The sequence below is a fragment of the Thermobia domestica genome, chromosome 4 (assembly GCF_964235325.1).
Source record: "Thermobia domestica chromosome 4, izTheDome1.hap1.1, whole genome shotgun sequence".
NCBI classification, from domain to species: domain Eukaryota; kingdom Metazoa; phylum Arthropoda; class Insecta; order Zygentoma; family Lepismatidae; genus Thermobia; species Thermobia domestica.
The window spans coordinates 236,360,964-236,380,744 of record NC_137457.1 but is presented as its reverse complement, the minus strand read 5'-3'; the positions used below and the strand labels follow the sequence as shown (position 1 = coordinate 236,380,744).

Genomic DNA, 19,781 nt, shown 5'->3' with positions numbered 1-19,781 from the left:
GGTTTACCAAACATTGTTATGGTCATCAAGTCTAGGAGGCTTAGGTGGGCAGGTCATGTAGCCAGGATGGAAGAAAGTAGGATCGCTTTCAAAGTGTTAGCGGTAAGACCAATCGGAAAACGACCATTAGGAAGACCTAGGCGCAGATGGGAAGACAATATTAAGATGGATCTCGCAAAAATAGGAATACAAAGTAGAAGCTGGATCGAGTTGGCTAAGGATAGAAGCTAGTGTAGAGCTTTTGTGAACGCGGCATTAAACCTCCGAGTTCCATAGGCTATAGAGTTAGCTTACGAAGCATGAGTAGATGCCTAGGCTGATACTACAAATAGATTAAATTCCGATTTACTGAAAAGATGGGTTCTACTGACATTGGATAGTCTGTATATTCTTCGTGTGCTAGGGCCTAGGGGAGAAAAGGAGAGAAGATTTCATATTAGGTTACGTCACGCACAGTCGCACGCCTTTATTTTTATTTAAAATGAAAAAGCCAAGAGAAACAAACTTCATCTCACTTTCCTTTGTGGCAGTCGGACAAATCATCACACTTTTCTGCAAAATGCACTTTTCAAATCGGATTATTGGGAGAGCCTCCAGTTCCAATGTTGGGGGGACATGTATCCCCATTTCCCCGCAATTTGTGCCCGTACCTACAGCTGAGACAACTTTTCAGCATGAGGAGAGGGGTATATTCTCCTCTCGCATCACAGGCGTGCGCAACGTGGGTGCCATGGGTGTCTTGGCACCCCCATTAGACAAACTTTTTTTTTAAAATGTAGAATTATTACAAACTGAGATGAGATTACGTGTTAATTATTTCCCGTCTGCATGTGTGCCATGCTTCGCCGACGCAGCGTCGGATGCAATGATGCTATCTTTTCTTAGGGGAAAGGGGGGAGGATGACATTCCATATGGTGGTGCTTTAGATCTGGCACCCACATTCCCAGTGTCCTGCGCACGCTAGTGTCTGGCATTTATTGCAATTTGTGCCCAAGTAATGGAAGTGGAATTAATACATATTGATGAGACTACTAAACGCACTACAGCACGAAGTTCAGTTTGAAATACTACAGATTACGATTCTTTTTTAAAAATGGAAAAGCCAAGAGAAATCAATCATCTTACATCTTACATCTTTGTGGCAGTCGGACACAAATCAAGCTTATCCCAAAAAGCACTTTTTAAGTCAGATTATTGGGGGGACTGTCCCCCCCAGGTCCAACATTGTGGGGACATGTCCCCCTCGTCCCCCCGGAATTTGCGCCAGTGGTTACGTTGTTTGCACTATATTTAGAATAATATTTAGCAATTTATTTAAGTTGGCAGCATTACTTAAAATAATGGAACTGCAACTTGTGTTAATTAAAACAACTAAAAACTATTGTTGAGATCTTATAGAAGCAAACTAAAACAACAATCATTATAAAAACTTAACAAAAATGCGTTATTTTAAGCAATAAAACAATCACTATCCATGTGTTTGATATCTCTGAAACGGTTTGAAATAAATTCTTGTAAATGACATTATGATCACTTAAGTCTTTTGGAAGCATCTACATGAGACGTGATATTTCAGCAAGTTTTCGAAGTAAAGTCCTTTAGAAAAAGTTATTTTTTCATTTCCTGTAACTTTGTTCCTTCATTCATTCGAAATACATTATACGATGATCGTAGTATTTGACGCTAAGTTACAAATGATGCGCATTGCACCGTCTATGCTTTTTGAGTTATTAGAGATCTCCAAAATGTTGATGTTAGTGATACTGTATTGTCATTTATTACACTGAATAATGTATGTGGTATTGTGGTTTTATTTAAATATCTAAATTAGAAATAGGTAATACCTTAGTGCAATTTGAGAAAATGTAACTTTATTTTGCGTTGGTAACACTGCTTGTTTATATATAGGCGCGGATCCAAGGGAAGGGCTATAGGGGCTATATCCTCCCTTAATGTTCAGGTATACGCTGAATAAAATGAGCTTCAATCCTGCTTTACACTGGATAAAGAGGCAAAGTATGGTTTAGCCCCTCCCTTGATCATATCCTGGATCTGAGCGCCTGTATATTATATAGGGTGGCCCATTTTAATCTTTCCACGGAAATATCTCGAAAACGATTGAACATAAATAAACTGAACAAAAACTCAAATAAGAAATATTATGAGGCAAATCGAATGGTGATGTCATGGTGTCCCCCAGGGCCGCTCTTCAAGGGCGCCCGGGGCCCAACTTTAAAATTTAAATGGAATCATGGGGCGAGTGACACCTCGTTCGATAGATCTTTAAAATCTGAAAAGGAATGTGGCAAAATATTTTTTATATCGGTCACCGTTTTCAAAATGGCAACCAAGATAATTATGTTACCTGTATCAGTTAATTGTCCAGTAGCACTAATATGAAAACGGTTGAACATATATGAACCAAACAAAAGTTCAAATAGGAAAGCTATGGGGGCACATCGAATGGTGTTGTCTTGGTGTCCCCAAGGGCTGCCCTTCATGGGAGCCCAGGGCCCAACTTTAAAATTGTAAATGGAAACATGGGGCAAGTGATACCTCGTTCGATAGACCTTCAAACAGTAAATAGAGTTGTGAAAATTAACAGAACAAAAAGCGAAACAGAAAAATGACATAAAGCACGTCAGATGATGTCTGTGGACCTTCAGGGGGGCCCAGGGCCCAACTTCAAAATTGTCTATGGAAAAAACATAGGTCAAGTGATATCTCGTTCGATAGATCTTTAAAAACTAAAAAGTGTTGTCGTAAAAGATTTTTCATATCGGTTACCGTATTCAAAATGATAGCCAAGACATGGTGCCTGTATTAGATAAAACGTCCAGTACCACTAATATGAAAACGGTTGGAGATAAATGAACAGGATAAAACTCGTATAGGAAATCGCAGAAGGTAGTTATCATTCCAACGGAGAAAAAGATTATTAAAGTATAAGTGAGATAATGCTAAAGAGGAAATCTAATTCTTAGAAAATTATCTTCCCGATCTCCCTCCGTAAATGGGTGAAACGGAAATGAATGGTACAATCTCAAATGAGAACCCCACTTTTACATGCAATAGGTATGGTTTGTCTGAAACACTTGAGTATGCAATCAAAATGAAAAGTAATATTTAACAAGAATTTTACCTACCGTTTTTTTAAAGACACCTATCTGTTATAAAATCATATTTCAGATAATTTTGTTGTGTAGACACAATTTACAAAAAATTAGGTTCTCATTTGCAATTTCACCGTTTCTTCCTGTCCCGCTTCAACCACTTACGGAGGACGTTGGAACGATGATTTTCTAGGAACTAGATTTCCTCCTTTGCATTATGGCACTTTTACTCTAGGCATCTTCTCCTCTGTTGCAACATTTTCAAGTCCTGGAATGATAAATATCCTCTGTGATTTCCTATAGGAGTTTTATTTTGTTCATTCGTTATTATCTTCAACCGTTTTCATATTAGTGGTACTGGACGGTTTATCTGATACTGTCTTGGCGGCCATTTTGAAAACGGTGACCCATATGAACAATCTTTTGGCACATCGCTTTTTAGTTTTTAAAGACCTATCGAACGAGGTGTCACTCGACACATGTTTCCATTTAAGGTTTTAAAGTTGGACCCCGGGCCCCTTGAAGAGCAGTCCTGGGAACACCATGACATCGCCATTCGATCTGCCCCATGGTATTTCTTATTTTAGTTTTTGTTCAGTTTATTTATGTTCAACAGTTTTCGAGATATTTCCGTAGAAAGATTAAAATGGGCCACCCTATATATATATATATATATATATATATATATATATATATATATATAGAGAGAGAGAGAGAGAGAGAGAGAGAGAGAGAGAGAGAAGATTATATACCACAGCAGTGGATTTTGTTTCGGGAGAGGCATGAGGAATGGGTAACAAACATTTCTGTTGTACTTGCAATGCAAAAAATGATTACAAATTTATTTTGGGAGGGGCTTGAGCCCGATACCTACCCCTAAATACGCCACTGTGCAGGTACATCAGTCAACCGTTCCCATATTATCCCATACAGCAACGAAACAAATTTTGAGTAAAAGAAAAATAACCATCAATATTCGAGACGAGACCGAGACTTTCGAGACGGACCATGGTCTCGTCTCGGTCTCGTCTCGATTTATAGAGGACTGTCTCGGTCTCGTCTCGGTATGTAAAAGTCCGTCTCGGTCTCTTGTCTCGTCTCGGTATATAAAAGTCCGTCTCGGTCTCGGTACCATCCCTATTCAAGAGACTATAAATCTCTCTCTTTCAATTTTATAATATAGGATATTATTATTATTATTATTATTATTATTATTATTATTATTATTATTATTATTATTATTATTATTATTCGCGTACTTTTGAATTTGCACGGCGAAACTACAGCATAATATATTTTTATTTCTGTATTTTTTCCTGGATTGAATGTGGTTTCCTTTATTAGTGGGCACTCTAGCTCGTCGAATAAATTAATTTCGTTGTGCACTTAGGTGGAAATAACCTTACAGGAAGAAGCTTGATCGTTCCAATGATCAAAGCTAAAGAAAGTAATGTTTGACTTCTGATTGCAGGTGGTATGGTAGTGTAGAAGTAACGTATTGGAGTTACAGCAAATACAGCTGTCTACCATAGGTTCGAATCCTGTTCACGCCAAAATTGCATTTTTTGACAAAGTGATAGTGAAGAATCGATTTCTCATATTAGACGTGCAATGCTCGAGAATGTGGAAGCAAACACCTTTATCATGATAGAGACAATTTACGAAAGTTGGTTGGGAAAGGGCAAAGCATTTACCAGGACCTTCGAAATTGTTCATTGATCTGCAGTAAACACTATTCGTCTTATCGTTCTCAGAAAAAAATATTAGAGCATTTATTGGAAAAAGTTTGGGTAAGCAATCGGTGGTGTAGTGGGAAAGTACCAGACTTCCAAGCGGAAAATCTGGGTTCGATTTCCTGCCAGGTGGTATAACCTTTTCGCATAAAATAATGCCTGCAAACAGAGATTTAAATTCTGCTGGAGAACTTACAAAACATCACTGGCGAGAATTCGAATAAACAGTGTGTGCGTTCTTCATCAAACACTGTAATGACAAATATGTTTCATATTTATATTCGCCCTTCTCTCTCTCTTTCCTGACGCTTCCCTATCCTGTCGTTGCATCTTTCACTTCTCTCCTGTCTCTAGCACGTACACATGCACTTCATGTGCGTGTGTGTGTCCCAAAGTTAAAAGGGAGCAAGAGACCGATAGACCTAGTCTGGAGAATGTAATTAACTAGCAACTTCAGTGTCCAGTTTTCCGTGCTCTGGGCATAACATCTCCAGTCTTGGTCATCTCTGAAAGAAATACTGTATAAACGCAATGTAATAAAAAAACGTTTTTATAATCTGGATTACCGAATCTCAGTCAAATTACGGGGTCACTAGGGGTTTGAATACTCGACCGAGTAGTGGTCCATAAGTTAACCAACATCATCCGACCGATCAGTTTGAGCTCTAGCGTGTTCATTCTATCTTGCAAATTACAATGTTATATCCGTAAGAGATGAAAGTGATGCTGGATGTTCGGAATAGATAAATCTTCGGAAAAGACTAGAAAATGGCAACCTCTTTGGTTATTTGGAAACAAAATTTTATTTATACTAGTTCGACACAAATTTGTTTCCACCCTATAATTCAATGTGATTTATTCACGTTGAAATTTGAAACATGCAAGGTCTGCTACATATATATGGAACATCCAATTTTCCATTTGAACATTTGTAACTTTTCATTATGATACGGTTTGAACTTTTAATATAGGATATTTCTGTAAAAAATTTACCAGTAAAATAGCACTCATTCAATATTATCTTCCTTTCTTTCTTTTTCTTTTCGTTTCTTTCTTCTTTTTTCTTTACTTTTCATTAGTAGTTTTTGAATGGAAGATATGACCTACGTTACCTATTGGGTTTATTAAAATGTAGTATGGATCAGTACGCCCAATGAACACTATTGAATTCTCAACCGAACCAGGCGGAAACAAAGCATGTGTGTTAAACTTTTGTCATTATCTTAGATGTGTCTGTGAGATCTACAGTTCTACTGGAAATTGAGTATGCTATCGTTTATGAAAGTGACTTAATGAATGTTTCAAGCATCCTTTATATATTCGAATAGTCCTGAAAAAAATATATAAAAACAAACATTATTTCTATATTTCTACATTATTTCTAAGTTCCTTTCTTACTAAGTTTAAAATTCCACATTTTTATCTGTTCTCCCTTTTCTTTTTCTTCTTCTCTCGCCTTCTCTCTCTCTCTCTCTGCCTCATTTCTGAACCTCTCTGTAATAGACACCCATTGGTTTCAATTTTTCATTGTGTGTATTTCAGTTTTTCCCTAAATTAGCTTATGAATTTTGTTTCGTCTCGGTTTTGTTATTTCATTTTATCGATACTAATACATGTACAGTTTGAAATTAGAATTGTGTTCATGCTTTTAGCTAATTTTAGTATGGGAGATAAGTAAGGAGGAGAGAGAAGATGTCTCTTTACCAGACACGATTATGTGATAAGAGGAAGTTTATTTGGTGGCCTAGCTGCACGGCGTTAGCTGACGCAATTTTTTTGATGCGGAGTGTACAAAGTTTCGAAACAAATGAAAATGAAATGAGTAGTAGAGTATTACGCTTATCGAGAAATTTTAAATCGCTCTTCTGTAAAATTAAAAGATGCGCCATTTTACCCTTTCAGTGATAAATTTTATCCCAGGAGGCTCTAGACTGAATCAAGTTCAACTACGGCATTGCACTTACAATATTATTATTATTATGAGTCCATTCGCTTATTACTAGGACCCGGAAGTTGAGGAAAAATCATATTTTTTACAAGTGCCCGAAGACAAGGCTTATCATAATGTATGTTCATTTTGGGTCATTGAAGTCCACAAAATGGTTGATTTTATTTGTCCATTTTCGGATTTTTCGCCTTTTCTGGGTCTCTTTTTAAGTTTTTTTATAGGTCTTAACGTCTTTTTTGCACTTCACCTTTCGACAATAAATTTACTGGTCACTAACCCGAATCTCCACCAGCTCTTAAACATCTTTTCTTTAGTAAACAAACTTCCAAAAAGATAGTACACTCTTCAACAAATGGACTGATAAGACCAGATCTGCAACAACCACAAATAAGATAAGGAAGCGTAACAATGTCCTCCAGCAGGGGGGTGAAGATGGGGAAATTTTCTTATTTTAGTTTGGACTTCAGTTTCTGGAAGAAGGGCAGTCCGTTAACACGTCTAAAATGAAACCTAAGAAAACTTCCATTTTGCGTCAGTTTATGTCTGAATTTGGAGCAGAAGTATTTTTCTACGAATGAAAATCTTCTTTTCTGCAAATGAGAGTGCACAAAAAACGATTCCATGTCTAATAGTACGGTGGACGTGAGAGCAGCTTCCCGGGCCGCGGAGAAAAAGGAAAAACAGCTTCTGTTAGGACAAAGTACTAGTGGATATTCTAAGTCGTCTCTGTTTTACAAAGATCTTTGCAGTACCTTATTGGAGCAAATATCCCGTTGGCAAAAATAAACAGTGAAACTAACAAAATGTTTTTGGAGCGGTATACAAATCAGAAGATTCCTGACGAGTCGATCCTCCAAAAGGAGTTTGTGCACCGCTGCACCCTTTCTTTCAACTGTATATTGTATACTACCAGAAGCTTCTATCTCTTTATCATTATATTCATTAAATACGTAATTCGAATTACAATGGTTCTTATTTTTATGTACTTTTCTTCAGTTTTAGGTCCTCTTTTAGATATTTGTGGGTCTTTTTGGAAAATTTTTAGGTCTTCAACTTCAGAGCCCAACTTATTACTATCCAAAATGAGTCTGAAGCTAATTATTTTCATTAACACCAATTACAAATTCGCCAAATTTTCGATGCTAGATGAATTATTCAACATTTGACCATAATACTAGGTATACGCATATAAAAGTTCTTGGATCCGGGTTTTAGCTTTTTTTAAATAAAACTTATTCCTAATACCTATTCCTTACCTTCCATATTGCTGTTTTTCCCATTCTAATCGTGAGCTTGTATCCTTTATTTGTTCTTCCAGCTCTCTTACTTTTCGACGTAGACTCTTTAATTCATTGTGTTTATTGAACATATCCGGTGAACCTGGAATTTTCAAAAATACTGATTTAGATTACAATTTCGCAACAACGATTTCACAACGCAACAAGATTTTACAATAATTTCCACCATTATCATTTGCGCTCCAGTCGCAGAAACAAAATACTGGTACATCGGAGAACATTGTTAAATGTGGAGAAACATAAGCATATTAACTAATATTGTACATAATTAGTACTGCTTGCAATGTGGAATGCACCTAAAAGCAACAAAATATGTTTAAAAACCAGTAAGTTACACACTGATTTTCAGTAAGAGAAAAAAAAGATAAGAAGTCACAGTCATATAGAAATTTATTTGGTTTTGCCGAAGTATATGAAGAAAGACCTATTAAGATTAGAAGAGAAACAATATGTAAATGAGAAATACAATCACGTACAATACGCAACCGTCACTGGCCAATCATGAGGGGTGAGCTTTCTTTGAAATCCTGCAGATAATTACTTGCGAATAACTGTCCTTAAAGAAAATGGTGGTAAGTATTTAAACTAAGTAAGTATTCCTCACGTTTTATACATAGCTTATTTATACAGATTAGGAGGGAACCCACTTTGCGAGCTAGTTTGATTTTAGGGCCTATTAACTGAGGTAAAGTGAACTTAAAGTAATTATGCAGTCTAAAGAACGAAATCGAAAATCTGAGATTTGATCAAACTTTCAGACCTATACAGTACAGCAGGTAATATTATGCTTTCGGATACGCTTTCTTGTACTTCCAACTTCTTGGTTTAATTACGTAGATGAAAGTTATTGACATAGTAGTATTTTGTTTGTTCTGTCGTTATCACTCGCCCAACGGAGATCGGGTCATTTTTGGGTCATAAATGTTTTATTTTAACTTTTTTCGTATTTCTTCTTCCTTTTTCCGCTCATCAGTCTAGGTATGCTTTTCTTTTAACTTACGCACAATGCAGTAGCATTTCTATTACTTTAGCATTCTTTGTCAACCACAAATAAACAATTCTTAGCCTGGGTCTTGAATGACCCGGTCTTCGCTGTTTACGTGAAGGATATTTTATTTGTTTTGTCTACTTCACGCCGTCCGATTTGTTAACCTTTTTCTCACTCTGCCTGATCATTTCTATGACAATTTCTATTCTTTAGTCATTCTCTTAGAATGCTCCAACATGTCAGCTGTCTACAGGTGGCAAAACATTTCCCACAAAACGGGAAACTCATATCAGTGGTGGGAATGCGGGATATTTCCTTCCAAATATGTAGGATACGAGATAATTTTCTTCAAAATATCTACCAAAGAAAACGCATGGGACAGCTTTTGTGTGTGTTTGTATATATATATTCATGTCAGTGTGTGTTTGTGTGCATTATTTATTTGGTAACATTGCCTGCCAGAGTAAATATCAAACTCAGGGACGAGTATATATTTTGATCAATAGACCAAGACCAACAGTGGCGGGTCTAGCCTGGGCCAGGGATCCTAGCCCTCCCACCCCCAGTTTTTTGAGTGACAAAAACTAATTGAAGATATTATTTATACATTTTTTAAACTTTATAGTAAGCTATCATAGTCTGGGTTCTGGTTGCCCTCCCCCTTTTTACCTTCTACATCCGCCACTGAAAACCAATATGCTCATCACTAATATATCAAGCTTTAAATTAATTGGAAATCCGGTAATAATACTATGTTTCCTTTAAAAAAAATATTGATAGGTCAAAAATGACCCTATCATCGTGGGATGCGTAGTTTCTAGTATCTTCTGTGGGCAAGCGTTAATAAAGGTCTTTAAGAATTCGTTTTTGCTAGTTTTCGATACTTCTAAGTGTATAAATAATTACCTATTTTAATTTTGATATTTCCATTATTTATTTCATGAGGAAAAAAAAATAGATAAAAGACAGGTGTTGAAGCTAGATTTGTAATTTCCACCTCATATAATTCTTGACGATATGCTTCGCAGATTGTTCTTTCTGCATTTATCTAAATATTTAAACTAAACGCGGAAAAGTGCGCGTTTCAATACTCATTAATTTAAAGTATTTTTTCTTAGATTTTCGGTATAATACCTTTCTTCCTTTCAAATGGAACATTTACTCAAACTTCATAATAGTTACAAACTAACAATTTCAAACAAGATAATTTTAGTTGTTCAGGCCAGAATTCGTATTTCATCCAATAATTCTTCGTGTTTTATTAGTGGATACTGACAGTTATTCTTTGGGAATATGTTGAAGTTAAAATGTTTATTTCCGATTAATGTGTTGTTAAGTTTAAGCGCTATAAAGAAGCAAATTAAATTCCTTCTCATTGACATTTTTTAAATCTACATTTCTATTCTAGGTTGACACTAATTAAGCCTATCAGTAATCATTATGGAAATGATGTTTTTATTAGCAGATAATAATCATTTGATAGTATTTACTTCACAGATCTCTTGGACTTTATTATTTAAAACAGTTTTTTTTTTCTTTCTCGCAGGACTATGCATAATAGATTCTGAACAAAGGTGCAAACATTTCGGCGCCACTTGTACAAGAAACAAAGATACCTGGATTATCTTTCATTTAACTTTATGTCCTTTTCAGTGTCGAATCTGCATGAGACAAGTAGAGTTTGTTTTCAAGTTCAAGGAGCTTTAAGTTACCGAAACATACACAGGGTGTAATATAAAGTTAGATACGATGAGGTGACCGATTATAATCCCTCTAAAATAGGTTGCCTGTACAAAAATTAAAATTCACTAAAGATTTTTGCCCCTGCGTTGATGAATCTTCGAAGTTCTTAAGTCATAGGGTTAATTTAAAATAACTACAAAATATATATATGAACATATTCACTCTGAGGAAACTATTCATATGTGTCAAGACCAAAGTATATTTTTTTTAGTTTGAAACTATGTTACTTTCATACGTTAAATGTTTTGTTGTGATTAAAAGTATCAGACCAATCAAGAAACGAAATTCTGCACTAAAAATGGAGGATGTTTTAGCATCTGCACTTCTTTACATAGAAATGTCTATATTTAAGCTGGTGGTATAGGTTGACTGATCTTGTGTAATAAAGGCAGATTTGAATCAAACGTCTTTATGAGAATAAACGTGTACTATATATTACACTAACATATATTTAATCACTGAACTTTGAGAACATGTAGAGATACAAATACGTAAGTTTCGTCAGTAGTAACAGCATAGAACTATTTTATTAATAGATGTAAAAATATGATACTACTTAAATTTACATAAGGGTCTAGTTTGAGTTTAGTCTTTAAGAGTTGATGTGACGATCAATTCTTACTAGACGCTTCCCTGCGAGAAATATCTATTGCAGAATAATATTCTGCCCTGATTCACTGGTGAAAAACGGCAGGAAAATCATGTAAGTATGGTCCATGATTGCATAATTATAATACAATTTGATACCTTAAACCGTTCACCGATATATGAGAAATATAGGTTAAGGATTGTTGCATTACTTAAAATTACATATTTATGAGAAACTTCTAAGATAATTGTAGCTTTCCTTTGCTTCTATCATATAACACCAATGGCTTCTGGTAGTTGTAATTACACGATATCCAAATCACATAATGTGGTTATACTTGTTGTTTATACATGAAAACTTATTTGAAGATGTGTTGTGAGCAGTGTGCGAATTAGATAATCTATATTGGGGGGATAAAATTAGGCCAACAGGACGCAGGTGCAATAATTCAAAATGAGACAATAATACCTTACCCCGCATATATATATACATATAGGGTGGCCCAAATGTAGGTATACACCCCTGCATTGATAAGTCTAACATTCTACCTTATAGATTTATTTACTTCAGCTGTTCCGAGCTTAAGGTATAAGTAAAAAGACATTAAGGACAAATAGTAAAGAAATCTATCGAAATCTTTGTTAATAAGTCTACCTGATGGATATTAATAAGAAATTATATTAAAAGCAATGAGTCGATCAGTACAGGACTGTATACTTACTTCTGGGCCAGCCTGTATATATATATATATATATATATATATATATATATATATATATATATAATATGGCATCTTCAATAAATAAGAGATTTATTAATTCAATAAATCTACCGACAATAACTATGAACGCATATATTGTCTGACATGCACACATCCCACGGAACCTTTCTGAACGTGTTTAAATGTTGCACTCACTCTTGTCCCCGTAGCTCTCTAAGGTTTATTTACTTAATTACTTAATAATTCGGCCCGAGCGATAGCCATGATCACTAGCATATGTTAATTTTTCCACTCATATTGAAATCTTCCACTTCGCGTTATTACACACAGCTTGCAAAAGAAAACCTACTTCAGTGTGATGAAAACCACTAAAATTATCGGTTAAACCAGACATACTTAATATATATATATATATATATATATATATATATATATATATGGGGGCGCGGTGGCTCAGTGGTAGAGCGTTCACCTCCGGTGCTTGGGGTCCCTGGTTCGATCTCAGCTCGCGCCGTGTGGTCTTTGTGGTGGACAAAAACCGTGCTCGTGTGTTTTCTCGGGGTTCTCCTGTTTCATCCCACTTTCTTCATTCCACCATTTCACTCCTCTCTTATCATCCCCGTCTCCTTTAGCCTAACCTGCAGAAGCGTGGGACGTAAAACTTAAAGATTTCATATATATAGGTGTTAGCCTATCATACGAGAAATAGATTGTTGCTGGTCCCGATTTCTGATATCAAGGTCAAATCGAAGGCCAAATATGTAAAAAAAAAAAAAAAAAAAAAAAACTCTGAATTCAAATTTTGAGATTGAGCTCCTACTCCCCACTAAAGCTACGCTTTTTTCCTCCAAATATCGATTTTGTGATGAAGCTCAGGAAGCCAACACTTAGGGGAGACCGGGGCACATTTGCCAACTTTTTATAATTGCATGTGTGGTATTTTATCTGAAACCTATTTAGAGGTAAACAGGATATCATTTTCTTCCTTATACCTTTATGAACGAAGTGGAGCAGGGTTTTTTTTTTTTTTTTTTTTTTTTTTACAAAATGAATATTTAATTTCACTACCAATACTTAAGTGTGATCATGTGAGGTTGGTAAATGTGCCCCGTATGCGGGGCAAGTTGGTCAACCTACTAAATCTATACAGGGTCAAGTGTTAAGTGTTAAGTGTCAAGTGTTAAGGAAACACGTTGTCATATTTCTTCCTCATTGGCAGCAACACGGTCGCATTACTATGTGAAAGTCAGATGGTGCGAGGGTGTTTCCTCTCGACGTTTCTCGAATTGTGCGCTTGTTTCAATGGAGGCACAACCAATTCTTGTTTTCATGTCAAATTTTGCAGATGACCCCGGTGGAGATATTCACGAAACGCCACTAGTGTCGCTACTATTTTTATTGCATTCTACAGAGACGATTTGGTAGTTCAATTGTTTGTTTGACTTCTCTATATGCATTATTTTCCGCGTAGATGTGCAGAATGTTCAAGTTTAAATGCGTAAAACAAAACTACTTGCAACTGTCCGTTTTTATATAATTTCACATGACCCTGTTTAACAGTTTAACAACACACTGCTTCTTATTAAAAAGCCACCCAGCCTGTTTCCTGAACATGTACGGAACTGGAAATGTCCTATGCATGACCTCGGTTCATTCACTAGGTATATTAGAGGTCGGTTTTCCACCTGGCCTAAATCCGATTTTTCAATCGCACCAACTCAACATATTTCCTTGTTTTCTATTTATTTGTTCTTTTATGATGATGTTTGTTGTTAGAAACAAAATTGCTAAACTTCCTAACTGCATTCTCACATTTGCGGATTAGTGAAGGGTAGAGAGACGCAAGGACAGAATAAAAATTCCCGATATTCCCCTTTTCTCGTAACTTTTCTTATGCTATTCATATAAAGTGGGATAAACTTTGTACAGAGAAATTAGTACAAAGACCGTGCTATATACGGATTTAAAAAACTTCATAGCATTTAACAAATATTGGGCGTGCAATAACTGAAATTTCAAAAGGTACTTAATTTTCTATTATCCAGAGTTCCCTTTTCTCCTCTATTGCTACCACGCATGAACTAATTCCGTACCTTCATCGTCAGTTTCATATGGAGTACTCTAAAAATATATATCCTAAACTGGCTGTTATATAAGCTATGTACAGCTTAGTTTTTTTTTTCCTAAATTACTGAGTGATTACATCTCATATTAACTAACAAAGTCAACTGTTTATGACCATTTTAAGAAATCCTCATTCACGTTCTTCTTTCACTTGATATAATTTAAAAGAACTTCATTTTGTCGGTTACAACATACGTACTCCAGCAGTGTTGATGTTGAAATCTAAACAACAACACTAGGTATCTTTCTTCCTAAAACTTGTTACAGCATATTTAATTCAAATACCGGAACTGAACAAAATTAGGAACCACGTGATAGGGTACTTTTTAACAATATATCTATCTTCAAGTGCGATTTTATTCGCTTTAGTCAGCCTGGCGTGTTTCTAGGAAAAGCGATCATACTAATTATTTGTCGTCTCCAATAAATTACGAATTTCAGTAAATATATATGTACTTTTTCCGTTGGTTAATCAGCTGACAGACAACTAAATTCTTGAGCTTAAAAAATGTTCAAATTGATTCAAATTAGTTAAGAGTAACAGTAGACTTGTTTATAAAACCTCTACTGTATCTTGATCATATTTTAAAATTTAGATTTCTATAAAGTGATTTACTACTGACTTACTATATCAAAAATCCCTTAAATCCAATGAAAGCAACCAACGCCATTATTCCTTCATTTTGCACAGTAGTTTTAAAATGTTTTGTTAATTTCATGTTAGTATGAGTATTTAAAAACTACAACTTACCTACTGACTTTACAGTATTCTCGAGAAGCATTTGCTGGTTCATTTTCGCAAACTCTTGAACTTTATCTTGTGGCAAAAATTGGCACAAGTTGTCAACCTGAATTGATAATTTCGTCATAAGCTCCTCAATCTGAAAATACAGTTTTTCCTCAGTAAAAACGGAACAAAACTGTTATTTTATTAATTTTCAATTTCATCTAAAATAGTAAGTTATAACAAAAAAATAATAAAGTAAGTTATAACGGAAAGAAAAAGTCATTTAACTGAAAATCATCAGATTTACCACAATTAAATTGGTTGTAGATCATTTTCGAAATTTCTGAAAATGTTCACGAATTTGTGCGAACCTAGAAGCCCTTCCAGAGAATAAGTCCAGAAAAATGACCCTAAATCCCTAATTTTCCCTTTACGTCTGGCTCTTGTCCCTGCAATTTTCTCAGAGACATGGGTGGAAATTAAAACCTTTCTGTATGCATATTGTAACTATAGATTAAACCAGTTGAGAATTGCAAGAACGAACTTAAAAAGAACGTTTCTTACTAACTTCTACAAGCTTTATACTAATTTTTCTATGTACTTTATTATTATACTCATTAAACAATTCTTGTAATATATCTATCCATTTATAATTTTTTCCTTGACTACTCAATTTCTGCCACATATTTTTTTTAAAGTTCTGTTAAAACGTTCTACCTTAAGTTATTTTATGAAAACACATGCTCAAAATTGAAAAAAAAATCGCAAAATATCATCTCTCTATGTCTTACGGTTCCCGAGATATGGCTCCTTAAATCTTTTTTTTTTTTTCGCCAGTATCTCGGGAAATGTAAGAGTGGCGAGAAAAATTCCATCATTTTCTTAGATGGTTTCTGATACATTTTCGAATGAAGGGCTCAAAATTGAAAATTTCGCAAATATCTCTCTCTCTCTCACTCACACAAACACACACACACACACACATACACACACACACACACACACACACATATATATACAGGGTGGGCCATTTTAATTAATCCACGGAAATATCTAAAAAATGATAAAACATAGAAGAAATGTTTGAAGTACACGTTATATATTGCTAAGGGGGAAAACCATTTCCGCCAAAAGTACCCCTCCCCACCCCCCGGAAATGGGGGTAACTGGGGGTAACTTTGAAATGTCAAATGGGAACATGGGTCGAGTAATACCTCGTTCGAAAGGTCTTGGAAAACTAAGTAACGCTGTACCAAAATTTGTTTCATATGGAGCACCAGTTTCAAAATGGCCGCCATGATATAGTTCGGAAACTCCAGTAGCCGTAGTATGAAAACCATGGGAGGTAGATGAATGAAACAAAATTGAAATACGTAAATATCATAGGGCATATCGAATGATGTGACCCCTGCGATCCCAGCGTCTTTCCTGAAGGGATCTTGTGAGCTAACTTCAAAATTTCAATGTCGGACCGGACAACGGTTCGGACGTACGCTTGACCTACTAAATGCTGTTTAGAAGGCAGACTTCAGGGATAGAGAATTAGTGCACTCAGTTAATGCGGATTGCCACAGTCAAGGGCGCCCATAAGGGGGGCAAGGGGGCTCTCGCCCCCCTAGAGGAAATTGTGCTTCGGAATATCGAAAACTCAATAGAATTTTTACATTAGTTACAGCAAAATTTGAAACTATATTTGAAATGTCGCTTTTTCTTGCCTCTCTTGGAAACCACAACATGGGCGCCCTTGGCCACAGTTACATTTTGATTAAATATTAGCACTCATGTCATATTGTGAGCTTGAGGGACGAAACAGTGTGTATGTATATCCCCGAAATGCTTTCCGAATAACCAGCACGCATTGCATAAAAGTTTCTGTGGTGACGGAGATTAGCAAATTCACACGTTTGTAAGTTCCAGCAACAGCATTATTCGACAACTTCTTTCGTATAACGTTCCTTCTGTTTTCGCATCAAATCATACTTAGTCATACAGATATGCGTTACCATTCAAATAAAATTTCACCTTTTTATAGTCACTACAGCGTCATCCTTACAAACAAATGTTTCAACCATACCATACCTATTTGTAAGGTAGCCTTAATTTGCGAATTAAAGTAGAGTTCTCATTTGAACTTTCACTGTTACTTTCCACCCCGCTCACATACAGAGCACAGGAAAAGATTATTTTGCAGGACTTGGATATCTCTCTATACATTATGGCAATTTTACTCTAACATTTTTATCTCTGTTGTATCATTCTCGAGCCTTGGAACGCCTCCGTGGTTTTCCTATTTAATTTTCGTTATTTTCATTTATCTCTACCTGTATTCATACTATGGGCACTAGACGTTTTCTTAGACACATTCACCATGTCTTGGCGATCATTTTGAAAACGGTGTCTCATGTCGAAAATATTCTTACAGAAGCTGTTTGATATTCATTTGTCTATGTAACATGATGTTACTCGCTTCAAGTTGCTATTTGAAATTTTCAAGTTGGCCCCGGAACCTTTCAGTGGAGTCACCCCGACAACACCTCTCGATGTGTCTTACGTCAGTTACCTACTCCAGTTTTTCTTCTGTTGATTTATCTCCAATCGCTTTCATACTACGGATACTAAACCTTTTCTCTGACACTGATACTATGTTTCGGCGGCCTTTTGAGAACACTGCCATTTCACCTCAATCGTTTTCTCCTGCAAGATGTTTGATTCTGCAAGATTTATCGAACGAGGTACCACTCGACTTATGTTACTATTTGAAATCTTGAAGTTAGCCCCCAAGACCCCTTCAGGGAGGCCATTGGGATCACAGGGACCACACTATTCGATATGCCCTATGATATTTACGTATTTCAATTTTGTTCCATTCATTTACCTCCCATGGTTTTCATACTACGGCTACTGGAGTTTCCAAACTATATCATGGCTGCCATTTTGAAACTGGTGCTCCATATGAAACAAATTTTGGTACAGCGTTACTTCGTTTTCCAAGACCTTTCGAACGAGGTATTACTCGACCCATGTTCCCATTTGACATTTCAAAGTTACCCCCCGTTACCCCCATTTCCGGGGGGTGGAGAGGGGTACTTTTGGCGGAAATGGTTTTCCCCCTTAGCAATATATAACGTTTACTTCAAACATTTCTTCTATGTTTTATCATTTTTTAGATATTTCCGTGGATTAATTAAAATGGCCCACCCTGTATATATATATATACAGTAGTTCATTGCTGCCGTACAGGATAATACATTAAGGCAAAGTCTCAAATTTAATACACGATTTATATTTTTACTGTAGAACTATTAAAACAAGTGAGAGGTCGAAGTAGGAGCAATATCAAACAGAACACAATGATTCAAGATCTGTTTTACGCGATTTGTTAATTATTTAACTAGTAACTTGAGTGTTCCCGAAACATCTCTTCGTTCGGTTACCTTCTTTGGAGTCACAACTTAGTGTTTTACGAAGAACTCATCAAAATCAGGCAGGGCAAAAGCTACAACATTTAAAAACATTCTGCTGTTTTCTGGTAACATGTGATTTATCCTATCCAACTTCTGCATTAGTGGTTGAGAAAAAGCCGATTTCTGCCTTTAAAACAGTTGGAAAACAAAAAATGGAGCAATATTACATTTTGTTACAATGTTAGTGTAATAACCTTCACACAAGTTACCCTATGTTTAGAATATAGTACGAGTAGGAGTAAACTAAAGCTTGAAGCACCAATGTACGTTAATACATTTTGCTGCGAACAAAGTGTTTTTTTTTTTTTTTTTTTAAACTAGACTCTTAAAACGATAATTCCTTCAGCACAGCAATTAAAGACATTTGTAATTTATTTTTTCTTGCTTTTTTTAGGTAATTCACAAGTAATTGTTATTTAGTCCTACTATAAATTACTCTGTAATTAGTATTAAAAATGAACTTTCGAATTCGTTGTGAAGAGTCTTCAAAATTACGAACCTATATAAAAATATAGTGATTCCTTTGTTTCATTTACTTTTAAATTAAGACCAAGAAACTGTCTTAAGTTGAATTTCGTAGGAACTCCATTTTATACCAAAAAGAGCAATTTTATTTTTTTTTCAAATGTAAGAATGATGTTTCATTACGTTATAATAACCCACACTTATTTTAAACTAATAGCACTCCGGACACTGAAAGCATGGTACCATGCACCTTGTTGAAATTTCAGTATTTTATACTTACACCATTTCTTTCTTAACATCAATTCCATTATGCACCGTTAAAAACAAAACAAATAAGAAATTTTGAAGCTTCGATTTTCGTTCCTCTTCCCCTGTAAGCCAGTCCAATATGCTTAACCTAAGGGTAAATCCATGTCAAGTGTTCCAAGAAAGGAATAAATCGATCCTTGACAATTTTTAAAACATCTGATTTTTGATGTGCAGTTACTTTATCACGTCGTTAATTCAAAACAACTATTATTTTAAGTTTAATGATTTTAGGTTTCGAGAGGCAGCCATATTTGTTTTTGAAGGTGAGCAATTCGGTGGTGTTGTAAGAGGTTACGGAATCTGAAGTATCTCAACTCTAGTTGTTCTATCGATATGGAAAAAAAAATGGTTAGCAAATTGTAACCTACAAGACTATGTATTTAACTATTATCGTCCATGAAGTATAGCAGGGTGAAAAGTTGGTTTGAAAAAGGTGGTCATTGACGTTGGAAGTTCCGAGTTGAGCAGACGATTTTTGTAAGAAGGCAAATGACCAGGAAGGTAAGCATTTCTGGATAAAGAAGTCTCATAGAGAAGTGCTCATTCATAAAGCTTCAA

At 35.5% G+C, this 19,781-nt stretch overlaps 1 protein-coding gene across 1 annotated transcript in view; it reads right to left on the bottom strand.

Annotated features, from left to right (window-relative positions):
• The window catches only part of LOC145683063 (uncharacterized), a 334,454-nt gene that overhangs the window by 247,684 nt on the left and 66,989 nt on the right, over positions 1-19,781 (bottom strand). Inside the window, exons 5-6 of the mRNA XM_081754422.1 lie at positions 15,010-15,139; positions 8,052-8,175 (exon numbers count right to left, since the gene is read on the bottom strand). Coding sequence (XP_081610548.1) covers positions 8,052-8,175; positions 15,010-15,139 — 254 coding nt within the window. The remainder of the gene's footprint in view (positions 1-8,051; positions 8,176-15,009; positions 15,140-19,781) is intronic.